Source organism: Lagopus leucura, unplaced genomic scaffold, assembly GCF_019238085.1.
Source record: "Lagopus leucura isolate 7727_CA_CO unplaced genomic scaffold, USGS_WTPT01 Super-Scaffold_73, whole genome shotgun sequence".
Classification (NCBI taxonomy): Eukaryota; Metazoa; Chordata; class Aves; order Galliformes; family Phasianidae; genus Lagopus; species Lagopus leucura.
In genome coordinates this window covers 76,346,377-76,368,855 of record NW_024962252.1, presented here as the reverse complement: position 1 = coordinate 76,368,855, position 22,479 = coordinate 76,346,377, and the positions used below count along the sequence as shown (strand labels likewise).

The 22,479-nt window shown below is 44.1% G+C and overlaps 1 protein-coding gene and 1 long non-coding RNA gene across 2 annotated transcripts in view; both read right to left on the bottom strand.

The window, feature by feature from the left end:
- Positions 1 to 149: 149 nt before the first annotated feature.
- Positions 150 to 3,564, bottom strand: LOC122184295. Its single transcript, XR_006180529.1, has 3 exons — positions 3,490 to 3,564; positions 1,801 to 1,865; positions 150 to 177 (listed from the first exon to the last, which is right to left on the bottom strand). It is a non-coding gene; the product is annotated as an uncharacterized LOC122184295 (long non-coding RNA).
- Positions 3,565 to 12,912: 9,348 nt separating this feature from the next.
- PLB1 (phospholipase B1) overlaps positions 12,913 to 22,479 on the bottom strand; it is an 82,398-nt gene continuing 72,831 nt past the window's right edge. The window contains exons 55-58 of the mRNA XM_042895253.1: positions 21,259 to 21,363; positions 19,474 to 19,569; positions 15,933 to 16,007; positions 12,913 to 15,450 (exon numbers count right to left, since the gene is read on the bottom strand). Coding sequence (XP_042751187.1) covers positions 15,229 to 15,450; positions 15,933 to 16,007; positions 19,474 to 19,569; positions 21,259 to 21,363 — 498 coding nt within the window. The 3' untranslated portion in view covers positions 12,913 to 15,228. The remainder of the gene's footprint in view (positions 15,451 to 15,932; positions 16,008 to 19,473; positions 19,570 to 21,258; positions 21,364 to 22,479) is intronic.

Here is a 22,479-nt window from a genome sequence, read left to right as displayed (position 1 = left end):
TTTGCGTTCCAGGCATTCCAAGTGCTGCAGCGGTCAGGGCAGCCTGTGGAGGGGATGTCTCCTGAGGTCCTCCAACCGGGACAGTGGAAAATGGCTCCATCCCAACTGAACAATGACAAAGCACCTGAATTGCCTTTAATCTCCAGTCGGAACAATGAAGAAAGACCAATTGTTCTTCTGGGCCATGTTATGCCACCATTTGAAATGAAACAAAAACAGAGCATTAAAACCAAATGTGATATCCATAATGCTGTGGTAGCAAAATCTACAGAGAAGTGAAAAACCCAACAGGATTACAGAAAGGTGCTGTTCCCAAAATAGCTTTCTGGATAGGAAATGCTCCTTAGTACAGTTAGCCTTTATTGCTATTATTATTATTATTATTTCATGGCACATAATAAAACTAAAAGCCCAATTCAGAGATTTGAAACTACTGACTCAACCACTCATCAAACACATTAGAAAAAGTTAGTTCAAAGAGCACTGCAACACAAGATTCCAGGGCTCGTATCTTGTGATCATCTGAAGGTACAAATCTACTTTTGGCATTGATAAATACATCTCCCTTATTAATTTTTTGGTATCTCACAAGATACTACTATGTTTGCTACCTTCATTTCTGTCCCTTGACCTAAGAGGTCCTGTCTGCCCCAGCTCACTGCCTACTTGCACAAAACTCTTAGCAATTCAATTACTCATGGGTCTGCTCTCCATCAGCCAAATTCAATCAACCATTGTATTCAACAGTTATTTGAAGATGTACAGAGCATGATCACCCAAACCTCATTTCCTGAAGAAATGAGACTGGCAATACTGACTTCTAAGGGTGATTATTTGCAATGGATGCATGACATAAACGAGAAAATAAGAAGAGAAGACGACGCCAGAAAGGCTGGAACTAGGTAACGAGAAGCTAAGCATAATATTGTGCAAGAAAATGAGCATTAGTCACAGTCCAATGCTGACAGCTGGCACCAGCTAGCAAGACATTTAAAGGAAGGGTAGGAAGTCAGGAGGGAGATTGTAAGGTGGCTTTTCATCCATAGGTTTTTTCCTATATGCAATGCAGCACAGAGGGAAGCATCGTAAGCACTCAAGAGGAAAGTAAACTAGGAGGAGATGAACAAGCAGAAGTGGTTATGTCAAGTTAGCCAGGTGCAGCTGCTTACCCCTGGATTGAACTGTGCTGCTTCAGGGAGACCAACGTGCCCCTGGCCTGGCCCCATGGCTGGCAGATCATCCCTACCCAGGTCCTCCCTGCCCCAGCCCAGGGGCTCACACACACTGCTTCTCCTGCCTCAGCCAGACCAGAGCTTCCCTTAAAAATCCAACTTGTTTCAACACAAATGGGCCAGGAGGGGTTCCTGCAGGAAGGTCAGTCAAACTTTTTCACTGCCACAGCTGTCAGCAAAAGCAGCAAAAGTCCAAATCCTTCACAGAGCAATTGGTCTGGGGGACCGTGTTTTCAGGCACTATTTTTATGAAAGCCACAGGCTTGGTATTTCAGTATGGAGAAGAGGAGAGGCATCTTGACATGCCTGATGTCCTGTTTGTGTGATGGGAGATGTCCAGACTCCCTCTTCACTCATGGCAGGTACCAGTAGTGTGGATGGACAAAGCTGGATTTAAAGAAATGTGCTAACTCTGAGACATATTTTGGCTGATGTGGGACTAGTGAGAACCAGACCACAGAGGCCAGGGGCTGAGTGATGGGATACATGGGCCACAGCAACAAAGAAAGGCAAGAGACAAGAGAGACTGCCAGGGGACAGCAGGCTTGTAAGAACTAGGACTACTCACTAGTTTGGCTGTTTCATGTCCCATTAGACAGCATCAAGTTGTACAGTTGGTCATTTGGAAGCAAGCTTGGAACAGATAAAAGTAAGAATTACTAGTTGAAGCAGTGACAAACCAGACAAATGCTGTTCAGCTCTCCCTCCTCTACCCACACCAGGAGCAGACGTAGCAGGCTCATCACAGAGCCATTTTCCAGCTTTCTGCTGGCAGCTACCTTGTTCCAGAAGATTTTTTTTCCACTGGCTAAGCCCATTGTTTTAAGGCCCGTGAAGGCTTTAAAGCTGCTTACAGACTGCAAAGTGACCTTTCCACATTGCAGTCTCTGATACCGACTCACGAACTGAGAGACCCTGAACAAAAAGAGCAGATCTGCTTTCGTATTTCTGAAGTGTCATTCATTCATTAGTTATAAATAATAAATGTAGCATAATCTTCAGAACAGATATCCAGCCTATTTGATATTACCCCGTGCCTGTGATAAGCTTTTTATGTTGAAATATTTTGGGCCTCAACCACTGCCATCAGCAGAGGAGCTCAGGACCAACAATGTGATGGAAAGAGGAAGGTTACTCTTTTCAGGAGTAGGACTCGATGAACATTGTGGAGCTCTTCCAACTCAGGATAAAAATACCACACGTTGCACTCTAAGACATGAAGACAAAGCATGAGGTGAGCCAAAGGCAAACCAGAGTGGGCCCCTGCTCTTTCCATCACATCCCTGCCACCAACACTTGTGTAAGCAAGAAACGGATCTTTTCTCCTTTTCAGTTCACTAAGCTCACATTTGCTGTGCCTCTGCTAGCACTAAAATACTGTAGCTGTTATGTCCAAATTTGTTTGCGTTCTTTCAAGATGTTTATTTAATACCTCTGTACTAATGAGTCAGGCTTCTTATACAATCCACAGGACATCAATATTGCATGTGCTGGGGGACCAGAAGCACGGGTACTAAATGCTGTGTTTCAAACAGCAAGTGTTTTGTTAACAACAAATAAATGAGCGAGGGAACACCCAGATCCAGAGCAAGAGTGAAGCATGTGGAGGTTAATTGGCAAAGAGCCACAGCAGCCATTCTGTGGGGGGAATTTATGGTTTATAAGCAACCCAGTAAAAGGCTGCATTAATCACCAGATTACACTAAGCGCTTGCAAATTTTAATAGTGTAAACCAGTATTTTTTCTACGTGCACATAAAAAAGCCTCTCATTTTAAATACAGAAACATGTAATCAGATTCCTAGAAGGGCTGGTTGTTTTGTTGTTGGTTTTTTTTTTTTTTTCCCTAAGAAAAGTATTAATAATACAAATAATACCACAAACATCTCAGAGAAATTGATGGAGAGAAGGATAGGGGGAGAAATTCCTGGTGCTGCTGCGGACCCTGGAGCTTCCACAGAAACCCCTCAATGCCCCAAGCACCTCCCTTCTCCCTGGAGGGTGGCCCTCACGTGGAGGGCACAGCACCAGAACTCCCCAGAGACCCAGGGAAGTTGCTGCACACGCCAGGCAGAGAGCCTAGCTGGAAGCCTGTTGGAAACAGTATGCTAAATATCCTATTGTGCGCTTACACAGTATTTATAGACACCATTCGTCACATGGGCACTACATGCGTTAAATCCAGATGTATTAAAAGATTGGTGTTGTTATAGACCTCAAAAAAGGGCTCAGAAAAATAAAATGGCTGCAGCCCTCACCTTACTCCTGTGGATTCCAGCAGGTCTCCAGCACTCAGCAAGGTTTGGTTTGCACCTAGACTCAGCCCTGACCAGTGGTACTGTCAGAGAAGCAGTGGGAAGCAATGTCAGATTGACCTCCTGGGCTAGGTCACAGGCCTCACGGAAACTGCATCTAATGGGAGTCAAAACCTGGTGGAATACAATCAGAGCAAACACAGAGTAACATTGAAACAGACTAAAAATCTTCAGAACTGGCAAAAGCCACAGCTGAGTACAAAAACACAGTCTCTGCAAGGCAGCATGAGCAAATGACCTCCTGCACCGCCGCTCAGCCCTAACCTCAGGCAGCCCTGACCATAATTGGTCACAGCTGGGCTCCTGCAGTCTCCTTCAGCTGGAGGGAAGTCTGCACCACCAAATAGAAAACACATGTGAACTGCAGACCTTCTTCAAGGAGCTGCCAGCAGCATTGTGGATGTAATGGCATGAAGAGAAGTGTCTGAGTGCTTGCAAGAATGCTATTCCTAGAGTGAAGACCAGCTTTTTGGTCATCTGGACATAAGTGGTGTGGCCATAGCAGATGTGCTATAGCCTAGAAAACAGCAGCAGCAGGCAGCACAAGCACAATAGCTTTTTGTGCAGGAATAGATAGGTATAGTGCCTTGGCAGATGCACGTATTGTCTACTTGGTTTTGGTCCCAGACCTAAAGTGAATTATTTAACTTCTCAGGTTGACTTTCCCTGGCTTTTGATGTTATTAATTGCATTTGTCAATTCATCAGCAATGTCTGCAAAAGCACAGCATCACTTGGGAGGCATTCTTGAAAGAAAAAGCACTTCACATTCTGTGTGGCACCGGTAACAGAAGTAGGAATGAGGTGGCATGTCCAGTTGCAGGAATGCTGCTGCTTATTCTCTCCATAAGTGACCTGCAAGGGCAGAGCACTATTAAGCACCACGCAGCCTGCAGATTTGCTTATGTGTGCAAAACCTCCTCTGCACATTTCAGCACTGTCTGCACCTCTTGTGCAACAGGGCAAGCTGTGATGCAGTTTACTTTTTTTTCGTAACAGCCATTAGATTCTATCTTTTTGCTTTTTTTTTAATTTTTTTTTTGTTAGGTGTTCTGCAGAAAGTCAAACCACAGACAGCTTTCTTCCACAAAGCAATCCAATTAGTTAAGATTGTGAACGGATTAAGATTTAAGACTCCACAAAGATGCCTGGATGAAAATCCTTTAGGTTATTTAGTTCTTAGTCAGAGACAAACAGACAGGAATGGAAGAGAGCAGCACACGTAACCTAGGACTGCTGGGTGGAGGCTGCCAGATAATGAAAGGTCTCTTCTGTATTATCACCCTTAGCAAAGGGAGGGCCAGATAAGCCGGGACAACACAACTTACAGAGAAGGGCAGGTATGTAGGTCACCATGCCATACAGAAGAGCACAGAGCAGAGCTGGGCAGCCTTGTAGAGTCATAGAATCACAGAATATCCTGAGTTGGAAAGGATCCATAGGGATCATGGAACCCAATGCCTGGCTCCACACAGCACTACCCAACATCCAAACCCCGTGTCTGAGAGTAGTGTCCAAACTATCCTTGAAGTCTGTCAGCTCAGGGCTGTGCCCTGGGCAGCCCGTCCCATGCCCGCTGCCCTCTGGTGCAGCCCTGCCCCTAACCCCCAGCTGCCTCTCCCTGACAGCTCCATGCCATTCCCTCGGGCCCTGTTGCTGTCACACAGAGCAGAGCTCAGCGCTGCCCACCACTCTCTGTGAAGAGCTGTAGGTCACCATGAGCCTCTCCTCAGCTCCTTGGGTCTGGGCTGAGCATCACCCTTAGTCTGGATGACAGGCAGCTGTCCTGGCCACACGTTGAGAAAGAAAAAGCTTTGAGGAAGAATTTCCGGGATTTTGTAAGACCCAAAATAGGGAGGACAAACAGGTGCAGGGAGTTTGCAGACAGCTGCATGAACGGCGTGAGCAATTTCTTCTCCTTGGTTCCACTCATTCCTGTGATCAATCTTCTAACCAGAAAACGTCAAGGAAGGAATAAAGGAAGAAAGATTTCTGTCCTAAGGCACGAAACACAAATAGGCAGACAGCAGGGTGGATGCGAGGCTTCAGACATCCATTTCTGGGAACGGGTTAGGAGAGCTCAGGATCCAGCTCCAGCAGGGTGAGTCACCAGGCAGCCTGCAGCTCCAGCCTGAGAGCTTCCACCGCTCTGCAGATAAAAGTTGCCAGCATGTAAATGCCAATCAAGTGGGCACAGCAGACTTAGCTATGATCGCATGAGATCATCCCAGAGGATCAACTCTCTGGTAGGAGTCAGCAAGGGTCAGAAACGCTGACAGCCATTTCTCCATTGCTTTCTAGTGAGCTCTGTGAGCCACATGAGCCCAGGGCACCACAGCTGGCACCTGCCAGGCAGCTCCCTTGGTGGGACAGAGCAGTGACACATGGACACTTCCTGGTCCATGAGGCGGGTATTTCAGGACACAGCATTTTAAATAACTGTTTGTATAGGAACAGCTCACTGCCATGCACTCATCAAATGCTTCTGAGGTTACTCAGTGCAACAGGAACACAGACTAAGTTCCCACCCATCTCCATACTCTGGGTACCATACCGCCTGCACACTGCCCAAGTGCCAGGGCTCAGTGAGCAGCAGGGGCTGCTTTGGCTGCTGGAAACATTTTAGCAGCCTGTAGTCCAAACTGCTTGAGCATCCCAGCTGAATCTGGTCTTCTGTTCCTACCCACTGTTTATAGTGACAAGGTGTGCAGTCTCTAAGTGTGGTTTATTTAATCCCAGGAACTAATAACAGCTGAAGGCTGCTGTGCTGCATCTGGACCTAGTAGAACTGTGGGAAGAGCCAGATCAGAATGCCACAGCTCTTCTGGCAAGCACAGACTGTGCCAAATATATGAGATGAGGAGCAGACAGATCATTCTGACCAACTTAGTACTTAAGCAAGTTTGGCAATTGGCAGGTTTAGAGAGACCAGGCAAACAAAATTGGGTTCCATTATCAGCAAGTCCAATTGGAATATCAGGAACACTGTGAAGATTGTATCGTGGATTTCACAACATTTGGTGCTGGTTTACACAGCTCTGTAATTATGTGAAAATTGCTACTTTCATTTAAAAGCAAAAAAAAAGTCTCCACCCTGGAAAGTTTAAAAAACATTAACCAAGCCCTCCAAATCCAAAAAGCAAATAGAAAAAAAGCACATCAAAGTAGTTATTAAAAAGCCCGAATCACTCAGACAACCCATGATGTGCAGTGGTCTGACTTTAGCTGATAGCTGCTGGCTGCTCAACTGGAGAAAATGTGGTTTTCTGGAAGGAGAGGCAATTGAGGGGGAATATCTGGTTTTAAAAGATAAGTGTCAAGTCTAGTGGCTGTGTGACTGGGAGGAAGGTGTATTTCCAGTTCTTGCACGTGTTTGGTGTGAGAGATGGAGCCAGGGAAGATGCCGAGAGCAGAACCTCGCTAAATCTTTAATGGCTATCTCTGCTCTTGTTCCCTATCGCCATCTGTGTCCCTTATGCACCACCACACAAGTTTTCAAATACCTGTGAAGTGCATCACTAACTGGGATGGATGGATGTCTAGATATCTGTGCGCATGTGTTTTAGATGCCCTCAAGCTCGCTGCCACCCGAGGCCTGGTATGAACCAGGACCCACCATGCACAGGAGTGACATAAATTCCCCCCAATCCCACTTTAATTACCCAGCAAGCAGGGCCTAGCACTGAGGCAGGCCTTGCTGCCTTGTGCTGCAACAGCGCGAGGAAGCAGCAGTGCCTGATGATGCAGAGCTGTACAGTAGCAGGGCAAAGCAAAGGCTGTAATTAGGAAACCACTTCATTGTGCAGCAGGCGCTCTAATGAAAGCAGCCAATGGGACCAGCTGACTGCATTTGCATCGACAGCAGCCTGCCTGCAACATCAATCTCTGTCATCTTTCCCCTCTCCAGCACATTTCTGAATGCTTGGAATGAAGCAATCTCTCTGCACCACATAGACTGAAACCTATCCTTTGATTGCTCCCTGAAATCTGTTCTAACTCACACAGTGCAATGGCCACCACGTCAGGTTGGCCTTTTTTTTTTTTCCCCCAGAGTATTTTGCACAGTTTGGCTTAGAGAAGCCAATAATTTTGCTGTGAATGGTGACCGGATAAGCCTCTTGCTTTCAGCTTAGCTTTCAGCATATAGGAAGTACATACAGGAGAGGGCTTGTCTGTTCAGAGAAGCTGTGGGTGCCCCATCCCTGAGGTGTTAAGGCCAGGTTGGATGGGGCCCTGGGCAGCCTGAGCTGGTGGGGGACAGCCCTGCTCACGGCACGGGGTTGGAGCTGGGTGATCTTCAAGGTTCCTTCCAGCCTAAGGCATTCTGCGATTCTGCTGCCCTTGCTGTGCCAAGCCTGAGCCTGCAGCATTTTGGCTCTCCAGGGCTCCCCATCTAGCAGCTCGTACAGCATTACAGATGTACTGCTCTTTTAACCAGCAAAGAAAATAAATCTTCCTTGCCATAAATGCTAATGTTCGTGCACAGAGAAACTCAAAGTGAGGCTACAGGGAGAGAGAAACATTCCCCATGTGATGATTAAAGTGCCAGTCCACGAGCGCTGACGTCAGCGCATGCTTTCAGGGCGGCAGAGCACTTTGCATTTATCCTCTCCTTGTTTGTGCTCCATCTGGACAGGTTCCAATGGAAAAAAAAAAAAAAAAAAAGGAGAGAGAGAGAGAGAAACAGAGAAGCCTTTCTGATACATTCCTGGATTCCCTCAGTTTCATGCAGGGAGCAGATCAGAAGCACCTCATGCCTGCTTGCCCGGTTCAGTGAGATGGAAGAGCCCCAAGGCAGTTGATGCTGAGGGCAGACTGACTTATAACCAGACTGTCATAGTGAGCAGTCAGCTGGCACAGCTCCAAGGATGACCAAATGAGAGCACACTGCTAAATAACATAATTAAATAACATTATCTCAGGATTCAACAGTTTGCAGAGGCCACCCTGTTTCCAATCAAGCAGATTCATTCCAGCTCCCAACTGCTTTTGTATAAAGTCACGGTGGTTCAAAGAACAAAATATTTGAGTGAGCTACAGGTTTCTGCTAAGAACGGCCTGGTGGGAGGAAGCAAAGGGCAGCTCTTGACTGTAGGCTGCTGTCTGCACGCTGAAGAATGAGCAGATGGCCCTTCTCATGGTTGGAGCAAGCAGTTTGTTGGAGGCTATGAGCTGAGGGCAGGCTGGTGAAGATACTGAGAGGCAGCTTTACTTGTGGAAGGACACTTCTTTTCCCTTTTCTGTTGGTGTCAGGGAGGAATGCTTTACCGTGTCGATCTTGGTTGCACAAGGGCTGCAGCCCTTGCTGCACAGCTTCGTGCTGCAGCTGGCTGAGGATGCAGTGGTGCCAGAGCCACGTGCTGGCACTGCCGAGCAGTGTGGGTGACACCACATGAGGGTGGTTTCAGTCTGTAGTCACTCTCAGAGCTGGCAGGGCTGTGTGGCACCAGCAGCTCAGGTGGATCACTGCAGGAGGTGGCTGTGCAGGAGGCTGCCTTGCAGGCACTCGTAGAAAGTCTGGATTTACTGCAACCTTCAGAAGAAAAAACTCTTCTTCCTCTCTGAACATTCCGATGCCTTGGAGTTAGTTCCTGCTTCAAAAATCAGAATGGCAATATTAAAAAAATATCAAAAGGTTCCAAATCAGTGTTATTTTTTACAGTATGGTTGTAGCTGGAAAATAAATCAAAAGGCAGACATCCTATGCTTCTGAATGTTCTGAAACTAAACAGTCTTTTAAGGAGCTAAATAGCCTTGCAATAACATTCTAAAAGGGAAAATTTCACTTTGGGTCAATTTTTTCCCATCATTTCTCTTCCAGCAAGGAAAAAACTTGAAGTCAAACCAACGAAGACCAACAATGCAAGAAAAAAAACCAGTTCATTTCACCATTTCTTCCCAGTAGGACTTCTCTTTTTCATAAAAATTCTGTCCCAAAGGATATACCTCCACCATGCAAACAGATCTGAGATGAGATGCCCAAAAGCCCCAGCCCTTCCTGCTCCAAGCAACACGTCAGGATCACTCCAGAACAAGGTGATGCAGAGCCCATAGCATTGCACCCCGTAATAAGCGCAGCCTGGGCCCCTCTGAGTGTTTGCTGTCCTCACGTGGCTCTGGAGCACCAGGGCAGGCCCTGTTGCCGGTGTCCTGCACGCTGCAGAGCTTGCTGCACCCACTGCTCCTCCCCACTTGTACAGGCTGCTGCTGTTTTGCTGAGTTTGCATTCAAGAGGGAAAAACCAGGCATAAAACTGGCACAGCGACCAGTCTGCTGTGTTGGTGATTGAGTGATAAGTCGTGCAGTGGTTACACAACTGGGCTGTGTCTGTGGAGCCAGGGCTTCTGAGTTTAATTTCCTGCTCAGCCACTGACTCATCACCTCGCCTGGGGTAACATCACTTCACCTCTCTGCACACACATTTCGTCGTCCTTAGGGAACGTGTGGGGGGTAATAAGGCTGCCTCACAGGAATGTTGGGACACTCAAATTACCCTAATAAATATTTGTAAGACACTTTAGACGATGTTTCAATAAAGGCATCAAGTATTTCACTGTAGAATAAGTAACAGCCAGGAGAATGTCCTAATTGCCAGGCTGGTTCATTTGCCTACTGTACACCATAGGTTTCTGGCAGCAGTACTGAAGGATGCCTCAGGTAGGGGAGAGGTGAAGAGGTTGTTGGACTTGTGCAGCAGCAACAGCAGGAAAATGTCAGCTTGTGCCACAAAACAAGCGTGTGGTGGATGGACGTTATGCTGTGGGCTGAGAAGCATTTGTGTCATTTTCAACCCAGACTCACAAAAAGGTAGCACAGATGACTTTGAAAGGGATGGCATACAGATGTTCAATCTTGTTAAGCACAGTCAATAAAAGCCACGTGATTTCTTCAGAATTCATTGGCAACTCTGGGGACTTAGAAAGCATTTAGACACGGGAAGTTCTGCTATTACATATCCCCAGAGGTGTTATCTTGCTGCTTACAGTGAGCACCTCACCATTGGGATTCACTGCCCAGGTGTATCAGGGCCTGATTCCCAGAAGATCTGGAAGATGTATTCGGGGTTACTATATTATTTGTGTAGTCACACAATTTTGCTTTGGGAAATCAAGGAGCTACTGTACTCCAGGCCCTGGAGGCTGTATTTACATACAGATGAACTTTGAATGAAGTTGGCCACTGCTGATGAAAGGAAAGAGCTGAGCAGAGCCAAGCCAGCTTGGGAATTTTCAAGGTACACATTGTCCAACCCAACTGCATCCTCTCCACTTGGTTCTAGCTCCTGTGTTTTACTTTGATCTGTAAGGCGTTTCAGAAGACACCTATGGGCAGCCTGTCAAGTGTGTGTAAATCCCTGACAGGTGCAGAGTTGCTGAGCTGGCTGGTGCCTGTGACTGCAATGGAAGGCTCTGGCTACAAACCTGAGCTGATGTGACAGCACTGAAAGCACTTTGTCTCATTCACCCGCTGTGAAATGCCCAAGGCCCAACTTCCCTGCTGCTGTTGAGCTGCTGAGCAGCCTTGGCTGCTCTTTTGTTTTGGGGATTGTCTCCTACTGTGACCTAAACAACACATTGTGGCCCTCAGGTGGTGCTCCCAGTCACCTAACAAACACAAATGGTAGCAAAAGGGGTTTTGTTCCCTTCACGGCTTGTTTTTAAGAGAGAAGGAATTTTAAAGAACCTGTGACAGTTAAAACACGGATGCTTTCAAGGCAACAGACCACTTTTCTCCTTCATGTCCATAATCTCTTTTCAGCAATGAGAGCACTGTTAGGTGTTTGGAAGTGGCTGGTTTCTCCATCTGAAATATCTCACCGCAGGGTCAGCTCGTGGATCAGTGGCAGAAGTCCTCTCCTGCCTCTCACTGAGCCACATGCACACAGCACTGTCAGTCCAAAGGGACTCTTAAAACCTTCTAGTGAGGAAGCAGAGAGACTGGAGAGCACAAAGTACTCTACCACTGAAGCACATTCATGGACCCCATACTCTGTCCAACAGAGGATATGAGCACATTTCCATACCCAACATCTACAAACTCTATAACTAGGAAACAAAAAAAAAGCACACTACAAAGCTCTTTAATGAAATTTTCTCAGTAAAACCCACATACATTAATCCAGTTACGATCATGTTATGATTGACAGCCACAAAGTAGTTACACAGAAATGGAAAGCCATAAGGCAACTTCCTCTAGCCTCCAGCCAGCAGGGAGTCCCAACTCTTAAATAAGCTCTCCTATATTTCTTTGGATTCACGTGCTCAAGTTGCCCAAGCCATGCGCTTTCTGTCTTCTTTTGGGTTCTCTCTGGTGGGCAAAAACAGAGCAATAAAAATTTCTTTGTGCTGGGAGGTTCACCAAAGTGTAAAGCTTTTTTTTTTATTTATTGCACCTTTCAGCTATGAGTTGATAGCATTGAGTTTCAAACTATGTAAGAGAAAATGACTGCTCTCAGAAAGGAATTCAACAAGTGAAAGGTAGTGTAGTATCTGCGCCAGTTGCTGATGATTACATGGAAGATGTGTGATGTTAACCATTCCAGTTTCTTTCCCTTCTTCCACCACCCTCTTTTTTGGATACAGTGTAATGCTGCTAGAAATAATATTCAGGTCTCTGGATGAGCAAACTCTGTACTGGGGATAGAAATAGTTTTAATGTGATAGTTCTCAGAAATCATGCTTAGAGATCTGTGATTCTGAGGAGACCTGTTTCCTTGTAAGTAATTTGTGAGCCACATCTTGGATGGCCATTCTTTCTGTTCCCGAAGTCCCAGATACAGGGAACATGAATAACTACAGAGCTGTAAGAATCCAGGGCTTTTCCATCAATAGACAAAAAGGACAGAAGTTCAATTCGGCTGCTGCCTCAGCTGTAGACAAACTGCCAACAGTTATTAGGCTCTGTCACTTCCCTTGAAGACCGGATCAGTTTCCAGGGCCAGGCAACAGCACAGCACTTCTCCTAGCAGTAACCCACACTGGGCACTCCCTTGGCCAATGACTGTCCATGGGCACCAAGCTTCAGCTCTCCCTCAGTGGAAGAGCTAAGCCAGTTTTCAGAAGACATACGAGGTGCTTTTCAGCAGCAGGTGAGATCACCACTGTCTGAAGTAAGATCCTGGGCTAGAACACCCATGCTTTTTATGCTTTTTTTCACACAGACTTGAAGTTCCTCCTATGCCTCCCTTCCTTTGTGCATCAGTAAGCAATCTGCACCCAGCAGTGCAGAGAGGAAACATGCCACAGGGCAATGAAACCAAGGGTGTCTTATTAAGGAAAGAGGGAAAACAGACAACTGACAGACAGGATGTACAGATTCTGATTTAATGCTAAACTGAATCCAGTCAGACAAAGATCCAGACCTAATAATTAATCCTACCTCTATTTAATGAACACAGAAAGGGCACTTGGCATCAGTATTTTCAAGGAAATTATTTTGCTTGTGAAACAGCTGAAAACTGCATGATTCTTCCTTTTTTTTTTCTAATCTTATTTTTAAATGTCCATACAGTTCATCACATTCTTCAGTCCATACCAACACGATGCCAGAAGACATTTCTGCAGGCTAAATAAAGAGCACACAGTTTCCAGCTCCATCTCCTATGTGCTCCTGCTGTAATAGTGCAGTAGAGCTGTACCCAGAGAAACTAGAGGAAAAGGCTCCTGTTGCTGAAGCAGCACAGAGCCAATACAGTTTAAGCTCAACAGGCTCAGTTCCCAAAAGCTTCAGTAAAGGCAGCATTTCTCACAAAGCCGAATGCTTCAGGGAACCAAGTATCTGCAGTACAGTCTGGAGTCACCCAAGCTCCCAGGCAATAACAATTTCCACCAGCATCCTTCAAAACACTGGAGGAGGTAAGGGCCTTCTTTTTGTTTCACTTCTTAACTGGCTGCACCTCTGATGTCTTGGCTTTCAGAAGCTCAGAGCAAAATTCAGACTTCTACAAAAGGAAGGGATCTTCTAGTTATTCTTGCAAGGTGCACCAGCATGAAAATCAAATCAGATTTGCATCCAACTCCAGGCTGGGAGAGCCTAATGAGAGAACGGTGCAGCTCTAGCTCATGTTCTAAAAACCTCACCCCACTTCATGCACACACACATCATTTGAAAAATACATCAGCACTGAAATTCCATTTTGAGTTTCCTTTAACATACCCAGTACTGATGAAAGGTTTCACAGAGAACGGCACCTTTCTCTTCCTTATGAAGGCAGGGGCTGCATGATTTGTGGCTATACAGAATGGAAGAGGACTTATGAGAGTAACATATAGGAATGAGAAGAGATTGTCACCTTCATGACCCACTGGGATATTTGCTCAGATCCCTCACACCTTATAATATGTCTGAGGTAATGATGCTGTGGAACGTGCTGGAATACGGTAGATGTCTTGCATTATAAGGCTGCTTTTGCTTCCAGTAGTCGAACTAAATAAATATCAGCAGTTCAGACATCAGGTAGATGGTTAAGATGCACACTGAAGACAGGGACAGGAAGAGCAGCAGAGATGAGCAGTTTGAGCTTATGCCTGAGCCGCACTGAAATAAGACACAGGTGCTTCTGTTTTGCATTTCAAGTACATCTCTCTTTGGGGCTGCATATAGAGCTGCTGTGCTCAGACACACCTGTGGATAGGATTTATGCAAACAACAGTCCTACCACTAACAGTCCAACCTTTGAGAGCAGATCAAAGGAGGGATGAGTGGAGCTGCAGCTCCTGACTACACACGCCGTATTTTACCCATCTCTTTTTATCTTGGCCAGAAGAATGAGTGAAACGAAGTCTGAATACCTTCTATGTCTGTGTAATGACTAGATTTAAGAAACCCAAAAAAAGAAACTTTTTTTCTCTGAAACAGTTTTAATTTTCAGCTTGTTTGCATTTCTGGAATGGAAATGTAGAAACCTTAAAAAAAAAAAAAAAAGACACACCATTACAAACTACACTTCAGTTTCAATAAAATCAAAAATAAAAGTATTTGGCATGTGAAATAAAGGTACTGACAAACAGGACTACTGTGAATATATGTAGTATGCAAGTATCACACAAGGGATGTCTAACTACTGGAAAAGATCAACTCTGAACTCCTGAGAAGTTTGAAAAAGTTTTGCAAATTCTTACTGAGAGAACAACCACAGTGATTCCAATCTGAGAGAACTGAACATGCCACAGGTGCCACAAGAGCCAGACCCTTCTGTTACACGGCTGCTCAGAAGATGCTAGAGGATGTTTCCTTGGCATTGCACTTTCCTTTGTACTTTCCTGAAAGTTCCAATATGACCATAGCACCATCAGCTCAGCTCTGTGGTCTTATTGGAATCTAACATGTGAAATTGCTACTTTTCTTCTTTATCACACCTTACCACTGGGGAGCACCAGGTCACAATCATGAGCATCTAACATTTTATACACAGAGTTTTATAGGAAAAAGGGACAAATAAGGTGCAAAGGTGCATGAATAAATTCTGTGTGATATTCAAGAAACTGAGAAGCATATCCCAGCATGGAAAAGCTTTAACTTTTTGAACTCCATTGTCCACCTCACTGATCTGCAAAAGCTAGCCTTTCTACAATGCCTTTCTGATCAATACCAGTGGGCCCAAAAATTCCTGGCTAAAAACAAAGTTTGACGAATGTCCAACTGTTTTCTAATTCTGCAGAGACAGATGTTTGCTCCATTGGTTTTAAAGAGATGTTGTTTTCATGTTCTTTTCTGCATCGATGTCACGCTGGTGTCTCCTGGCTCTTCTTCTTGACACAGCCCAAAGGAGCAAAGAGCCCACCAGGACTCCAGCTACTGCAGCCACAATGACAGCCCAGTAGGGGACTGAAGGTTCCGTCTTCTCCAAGTTGAGAGCTGAATTCCTGAATCCACTGTTTCTCAGTGTGGAAAGAAAGGGTTTCTCCTACAAAGAGAGACGAAAGGTTTTACTGACCAGAGACACCTTGCAGCAGTGTTCAGACAGCATAGCACCCCCCCTCCCAGAGAGGGGAGTCAATTTCTAGACAGGCAATCAACTGTTCTGCCTTAGCCCAAACTGATTTCTTCCCCATTGCCTGAAGTTCCTAGAATTAAAAAGAGAAGTCACCTTAGAAACATAAGTGATGGCATCAATTCCAAATCTGTTTGCTGCAAACAACCACATGGAAATGTCTGCATTCATTAAAACCAGGTCAAAGTAGAGACTTTCCATTGCAGTAAGGATAGATCTATGGCATTAAACCTTCTGTAGAATTTCCAGAGTGTAATAAACAGCAGCATATTTTTGCTATTTAAAACCTTTACAAAGATATTCTTGAGAAAAAAACAAACAAACAAACAAAAACAAGGAACAATAAGAACAGAGGAAAAAAAATGTGGTTAAAGAAGAGTATGGCCTTTACTTACAAGGTTTGGACACTTGAGTTTTGATCTGTCATAGGTAAAGTTGTTGTAAGTCTGCTTTTCACCAACTGGTTCCATCTGAGGAAGGGAAAAGCAATAGTAAACAGTGAGGATCTTTTTTCTCCTCAGGTTCCTGTGTGCCTACAAGTTTTTACCCAGCCTTTTGATGCCTGCAGCACTGAAGAAACGTGGGAGAAGGTGCATCATAGGAAAGTTTCCAAACATTTTAACACTCGTGAACTGAAGACATTGAGAATCTGACACAGCATCTGCAGAAACTCAAGAAGCAAACAACAGGAGAAGCCTTTCCTCCTTTTGCACGGAGTGCAGGAGAAAATAGCTCTGACTACCACATACTTCAAATATTCTGCTACAACAAAGTAGTGCACCATACACCCAGTTCTCCCACATGGACATCTCAAATGACAGTATAAACCACAAAGAAAAAAAAATCACGAGAGATGTTAGTCACATTACTAAGCACAGTACTGAAAGAAAGAAGCTTAGGTGTCATGGTGACAGAAATGCGTTCAGAAATGATGTGGAGTTGCACAGGCAGGAGGGGACAATACTAACCTTTGCAGTCTACACTCAGACAAGAAATGCCCGGGGAGTTTTAGCTAAGGCTAAGTTCACAAGACTGCAAGAAGTGAATTAAATAAAGCCTTTTAGATTATCAGTTGTCAGCTGAGCTGACCATAGGCTCTCTCTGAGTCCGTTTCAGATGCAAAATAAAATATGTCCAGGCTAGCAGCACAGCATCCGTGGTTGGCAAGGAGTGCACATGCCATCCGTTACCATAGTTAAGCTAACAAGTAGAAGCTTGATCAGTCATGTTGACTGAAGCGTTTACAACTGTGTATCGACATGCCAGAAGTAATGACCTAAGGACTGGCCCATAGAAAACTGCAGAACTGTCACCCAGCACTTCTGGGCATACAGCACAGAGGACTGCTGTTGCTGCTGCTGCCATCTATACATACATCTACTGTCCCATGTGACTAAAGTGTCACTGGCATGGTGGAGAGAAACAATATCTTGACAAAACCAACACAAGATGGAGAAAAAATCTTGATAACAAAATTCCAGTATGGGAATACTTTCTCTGGTTTCTTATACAAAACAAAAATAGACACAGAAAAAAATCAAAGGGGAGAGATGAACCAACACAAGATAAAGAAGCTGATGCTTCATGTGTTAAAGATATGAGGAGGAAATAAATGTAAGAAGTGCAGAGAAGGTGAGAAGTAAATCAGAGGGTCATGTTTTACTGTTTGTCAAACAAGGTCCTGTTGGACACCTATGAGTCCTAATTGTTTGGCCTGCCTTCTTGCTAATGTTATGGAGATGGAATTTGCTTCTTTTATTGCATTTGAAGGGAAAAGTTCAAGTTCTGATGTAATTATTTGAAAGCTATGTGGCTCATTTGTTGTACCAGTCTGTCTGCAGCCTGACTGGTTAGTTGTAGGAAACCATAACAGTTTCTGTGCCAGAACACTTGGCAAGGGGTCTGGCATAATGCTCAGGCAAAGGACAGTAAGATGCAGAATTCTATAGCCTGTCCTTTTCACTTTGACTCTATGCGATGCGTACCTCAGGAGCATTCTCTTCTGAGCTCCAAAGATGACAGCATCTCCAAGTCCATAAGTGTACAGGACAATTTCTGGAACACACATGCAGATCCTCTGGTAGCATGTAGCAAACACAGAGGCATAATGCAAGCTAAACACACTGTCTGTGGGCCAGAAGGCTGATAGGGTGGATCTGGGACCAGTAGGAGACTGTTAAGATTGAAGAGTTTTCTGACTTCATAGGGTAGGAGCACACTTCGCTTTGCACGAGGCAGGAAGGGCAGAGAACATCAGGGTGAGGAAGAGACTCCTTAAGCTGTCTCCATCCTTGCATAGCCACACAGTGGCCAGGCACAGTCTAGCCCTTTGTGTGGACTGATGAGAATACATGTCATTTGGCAATAAGCCTACTTCTTGCTGGGCTCTTCAGGGAACAGCAAAACAATACGGCCTTACAGTAAGCTTGCACAACCTCTCCATACATGGACAGTGAGTGGAAAGAAGGGATGTATTACAAGAAATAGATTTAACTAGGAACTAGTCTGATCAACATGAACCGACAGAGTTCTATGGAAGTGAAGAGTTTGCATTATTAAGAATCTGATTCCCAGTACGCAGTAGAAAGATGTGTCAATATTCTTATATGTGGGAAATGAGTGACAGTCTGGACAGAATAAAGCTCCAGTGGCAAAGAAAAAGGACTGATCATGATTCAGGAATGAGTAATGGCTAATAAGAATATCGCATGTCAACAAACCCATTTTAAGGCTACCATATGCCCAGATATTTTCTCTTTTTCTTCTTGGGATCTGCAGCCATGCACTATTTGAATGTTATTTACATTTGTCAGGGGGTCCTGAACCACTTCGAGCCTTGTTAGAGCCACTACACAAAGAAGCCTGCTAGGCTGCCACCATCTGGAGACCCACATAGTGAAGCTGAAAAATAGGCAGATTTGTTGGGTGCACAAATAAATAACACAAGCACACGCACTGTTTTCCATAACCCTGGACTTACAGCTCATGTGTTACAGAGAGCAACTGCATAGGTTTCTGTCCGGGATGTCCTAGTCCTTGTGCTGAAGTTCCTTATGGAGTATGTTGTAAGTTTCTTATCTTGCTCAAAGTTTAAGTAAAACTGAAAATAGTTTCTCCTCTATTTATGTCCGTTTCTTGCACAAACCAGGATACAGCATTTCTGCTGGCACAATGTATTTGCGAACTGGTGTTAATGAGACAAGAAGAGGAAATGTTGCTGTGGCATGAAAGCACCATAGTCTTTTTTCGACTATGGGAAATAACATCATTCCAAAAGTGACTGTTACCTTGGAGTTATCAAGTCTAGCATATGCTTCTTATACACTGTGCCAGCACTATTCAAAATTGTTTCCCTCAAAATGACAGAAGGAACATGACTGCAAGCAGAGGAATCATAGGTGTAACTTCAGACCTCCATTAGCTTCAGTGGCTCTGACAGAATTGCCTCAGATATTTGAGTGGATGATACAACACTTTTAATGGTAGTAAAAAAAAAAAAAGAAAGAAAGAAATTGATCACGTCTTTTCATAATGAGTCTAGGAGATGTCAATGAGGAAAGGTAGGCTCATTCAACAGGCTTTTTCAGGAAACATATGGGACTGTATATTTAACTGGGCTGATTTTTGCCTTAGTGCATATTAATTACCAAAGCAGAAAGGAATTTTTCTTCAGAGTATGTTGAAACACTCAGACTTTCTCATAAGCAAAGATGATAAGCAAAGGGTTATACTGTTTAAGGCAACAAAACTGCTGTCAGTTGTGTTCCCAAGCAATGCAGACAAAGAAGGATCTCAGAGTTCAGTAGTCCTCTTCCTGTTAGCATAACAGGTTCATTTCTTGTTTACTGTTTTTGTTTCACACAAACATCCTTTCTCATGATCTTTTGTTGGGACTCCTACAACAAGCACATTGGGATCTACTTTGTAGTCTCTTACCATATTATTCCAGAGAGCTATAGCCATCTCAGCATGGCCTTTTTCACTGAAATGAAAGCAGTCTGCAGCAAAGAAGCTCAGATCTGGCTTGCCATTCTGCAATAAAAAGCAAAATAAATTTCTAAATACATTTCACATTTTAAGAGTTGACATATTGTATCTAAAAGTGCACTGTATTTGTCATACCCACTTCACACTTTTTTGTATCTGCAGAGTAGGAACTGGGTGTCCTGGAGGACATCAGGTTGTCCATAAGCCAGCAGTGTGTCCTTGTGGCCAAGAAGGCCAATTGTATCCTGGGGTGCATTCCAAACAGTGTGGCCAGTAGGCTGAGCAAGGTGATCCTTCCCCTCTATTCTACCCTGGTGAGGCCACATCTGGATTTCTGTATTCAGCTCTGCGTCCCCAGTTCAAGAAAGATGGGGAACTTCTAGAGAGTCCAGTGGAGGACCATGAAGCTGATGAGAGACCTGGAGCATCTCCCATGTGAGGAAAGGCTGAGAGCCCTGGGGCTATTCAGCCTGGACAAGAGAAGGTCAAGAGATCTTACAAATGCTTATAAATATCCAAAAGGTGGAAGTCATGCGGATGGAGTCAGGCTCTTTTCAGCAGTGCTCAGTGACAGAAGAAGGATCAGTGGGCACAAATTGAAACATAGGAAGTTCCATATGAACATGGGGAAAAACTTATTTACTTTGACTGACAGAGCTCAGGAACAGGAAACATGAAATGTACTGTAGGGAACCTACTTTAGCAAGGAGTTGGACTAGATGATCTCAGAGGCCCCTTGCAACCCTTACGATTCTGTGATTTTCCTTAAATGCAATCTGTTCACATTTTGACACTGCAGACAAAGTTAGGCGCTCGTAACTATTGACAGATTATTGCACCTTGAGATCTCCTGTTCAACTTCATGAAGCAATTTCCATAACAAATCTAGACTTATCATTGTACCAATAGTCACAGCTCTTATATGGACCCAGCCATTGATCTGTACTTTACCTTGAACAGAACAGATTAAAAAAAACCAAAAAACAAAAAACATTTACTTTAATCTTTGCTGACCAAACTTTCATAACTGAGATTCTTTCAGATATTCAAATTTGTACTGGATTTCAGAAAATATCAAAAACCGTGGGTTTATCCATGAGAGGCAAATATCAGTACTAAGGAAAATACACCTTATCACTACTAGAACTGTAACCATTATTTGGAGTGGCAAAACAAAATAAGGATGCTATAACAAAAAGATGAGTATTATGCAAAACTGAGTGCTTCTGACCAGGGTCCATACCAAGAATTTGTATCCTTAACTACAGAACATATATAATGTTAGAGCCATATAAAAGAAGGGAGAATCAGCCTTTGGCTTCAAAAGCTGCTTCCTGTTTCCACTCTTAGGCGAGTCAAGCATGCTGGTCTCCCTGTGGAGAAAGCCTGAACCCATTCAACAACCTAAAGCGGAGAAGAACATCATGGTGAAGGCCAAGCAAGCCCTCCAACAGCAGAAGCAAAAGGGGACAATGTGTAGTTCAGATGAAGCACAAGGGTGCCTAGGTGCAGCATGCCCACTGTGAATGTTTCCCAAAGCTGTTTTGATCCACAGGCAGCACAGCTTTTCCTGTCTTCTCCTCTGCCACTTTTATTGCAGGCTCTACTTTGTGACCTCTAAACTGTGCAAACAAAAAAAAAACCAACAACACAGTCCTTGCCTCACGGATTCTGCCAACTTAGAGAAATCAAGATAGTGGTCTATGCAAGATGCAAAAGAAAAAGGAGACTCACGCTGTCCGTAGGCAAGATGGTGTTTCGGAAAAATGGCTGCACAACAACTGCAAAGTCCTCACGCTGTTCATACTGACCACTGCTGACCAGCTGTAAGGCTTCAGCCTGTGGGGAGTTGCATGGGTGGAAACAGGAAAAGAACTTGCAAGGATCATCTACCATGTAACGGCTATTGTAAAAACGTGCGTATTACATTTTTTCAATGTAGGTTGGCATAACAGTACAAATCCAGCTGAATAGTATGGAACGGTCAAGAGAATGGCAAAGTAGATAATTTGGAAGAGATTTTTGTGAGAAAAATGTGAAGAAGCAAAGACATTTGGAAAAGCAAAGTTGCTTAACTTTGACCAAAAAAATGTGGTTTGTATCTTACAGAAATCAGTGCTTCATAAGAAGAAAAAAAATACAGAGAATTAGAAAAAGGAACAAGGCCAAATTTTTTAGAAGAGACAGATGATTGGGAAGACGAACATGTGGAACATGTTCGATTTTTCAGAAAGGTGTGCTGGAAGTAAAATAAAATATAAGCACTGAAAAACATCTGCTACTTTTGAAAACTATGCCTACAGACATACATATTATCATACAGATAATAAAGCTATCTTCTTAATACCTTCCAGCTTATGGGTATAAACTCTGAAGGTCCTGGTTATATCTCAGAACAGCTCTAGTCCCACTTCCCTAATAAAAATTGTCCACATGGGTAAGTCAATGTGTTTTCCAAGATGGATTTTTTGAGCTCTGTCAGATCCATCAGACAACACCTACTGCCATAGAAAGAACAAGAGGACTGGAGAACATACTGTGATCCCATAGCGATCCCTGCATTCACAGAACTAACGACAGAAAAATCTTCTGCTCCAATGGCTATTTATAACCTTTGTTAAACTTGAGTGAATCTTAAGCTAGAGGCTATGAAAAGTTACTCTCAGATAATTAGCTGACCCATAGTAAGCTGTGTACTAACTCTCAGCCCATGATTAAAAAAAAAAAAAAAGAATATCAGGTTAGTTTAATTCATTTCCTTTGCTAAGAGTAATGACAAAACTGCTGATGAAAGTTAATTTGTTATCCTTGCAGTAGCATGTCAACTCCTGTGAGCTACCCATTGCATTTATAATGAATGTACGCCAACAAAACAGCCATCACCAGCAACTTCTTTCCAAATGCCCAAACAATTAAACTCAAAACATTAAGGCAGAAAGACTGCATTGCTGATAA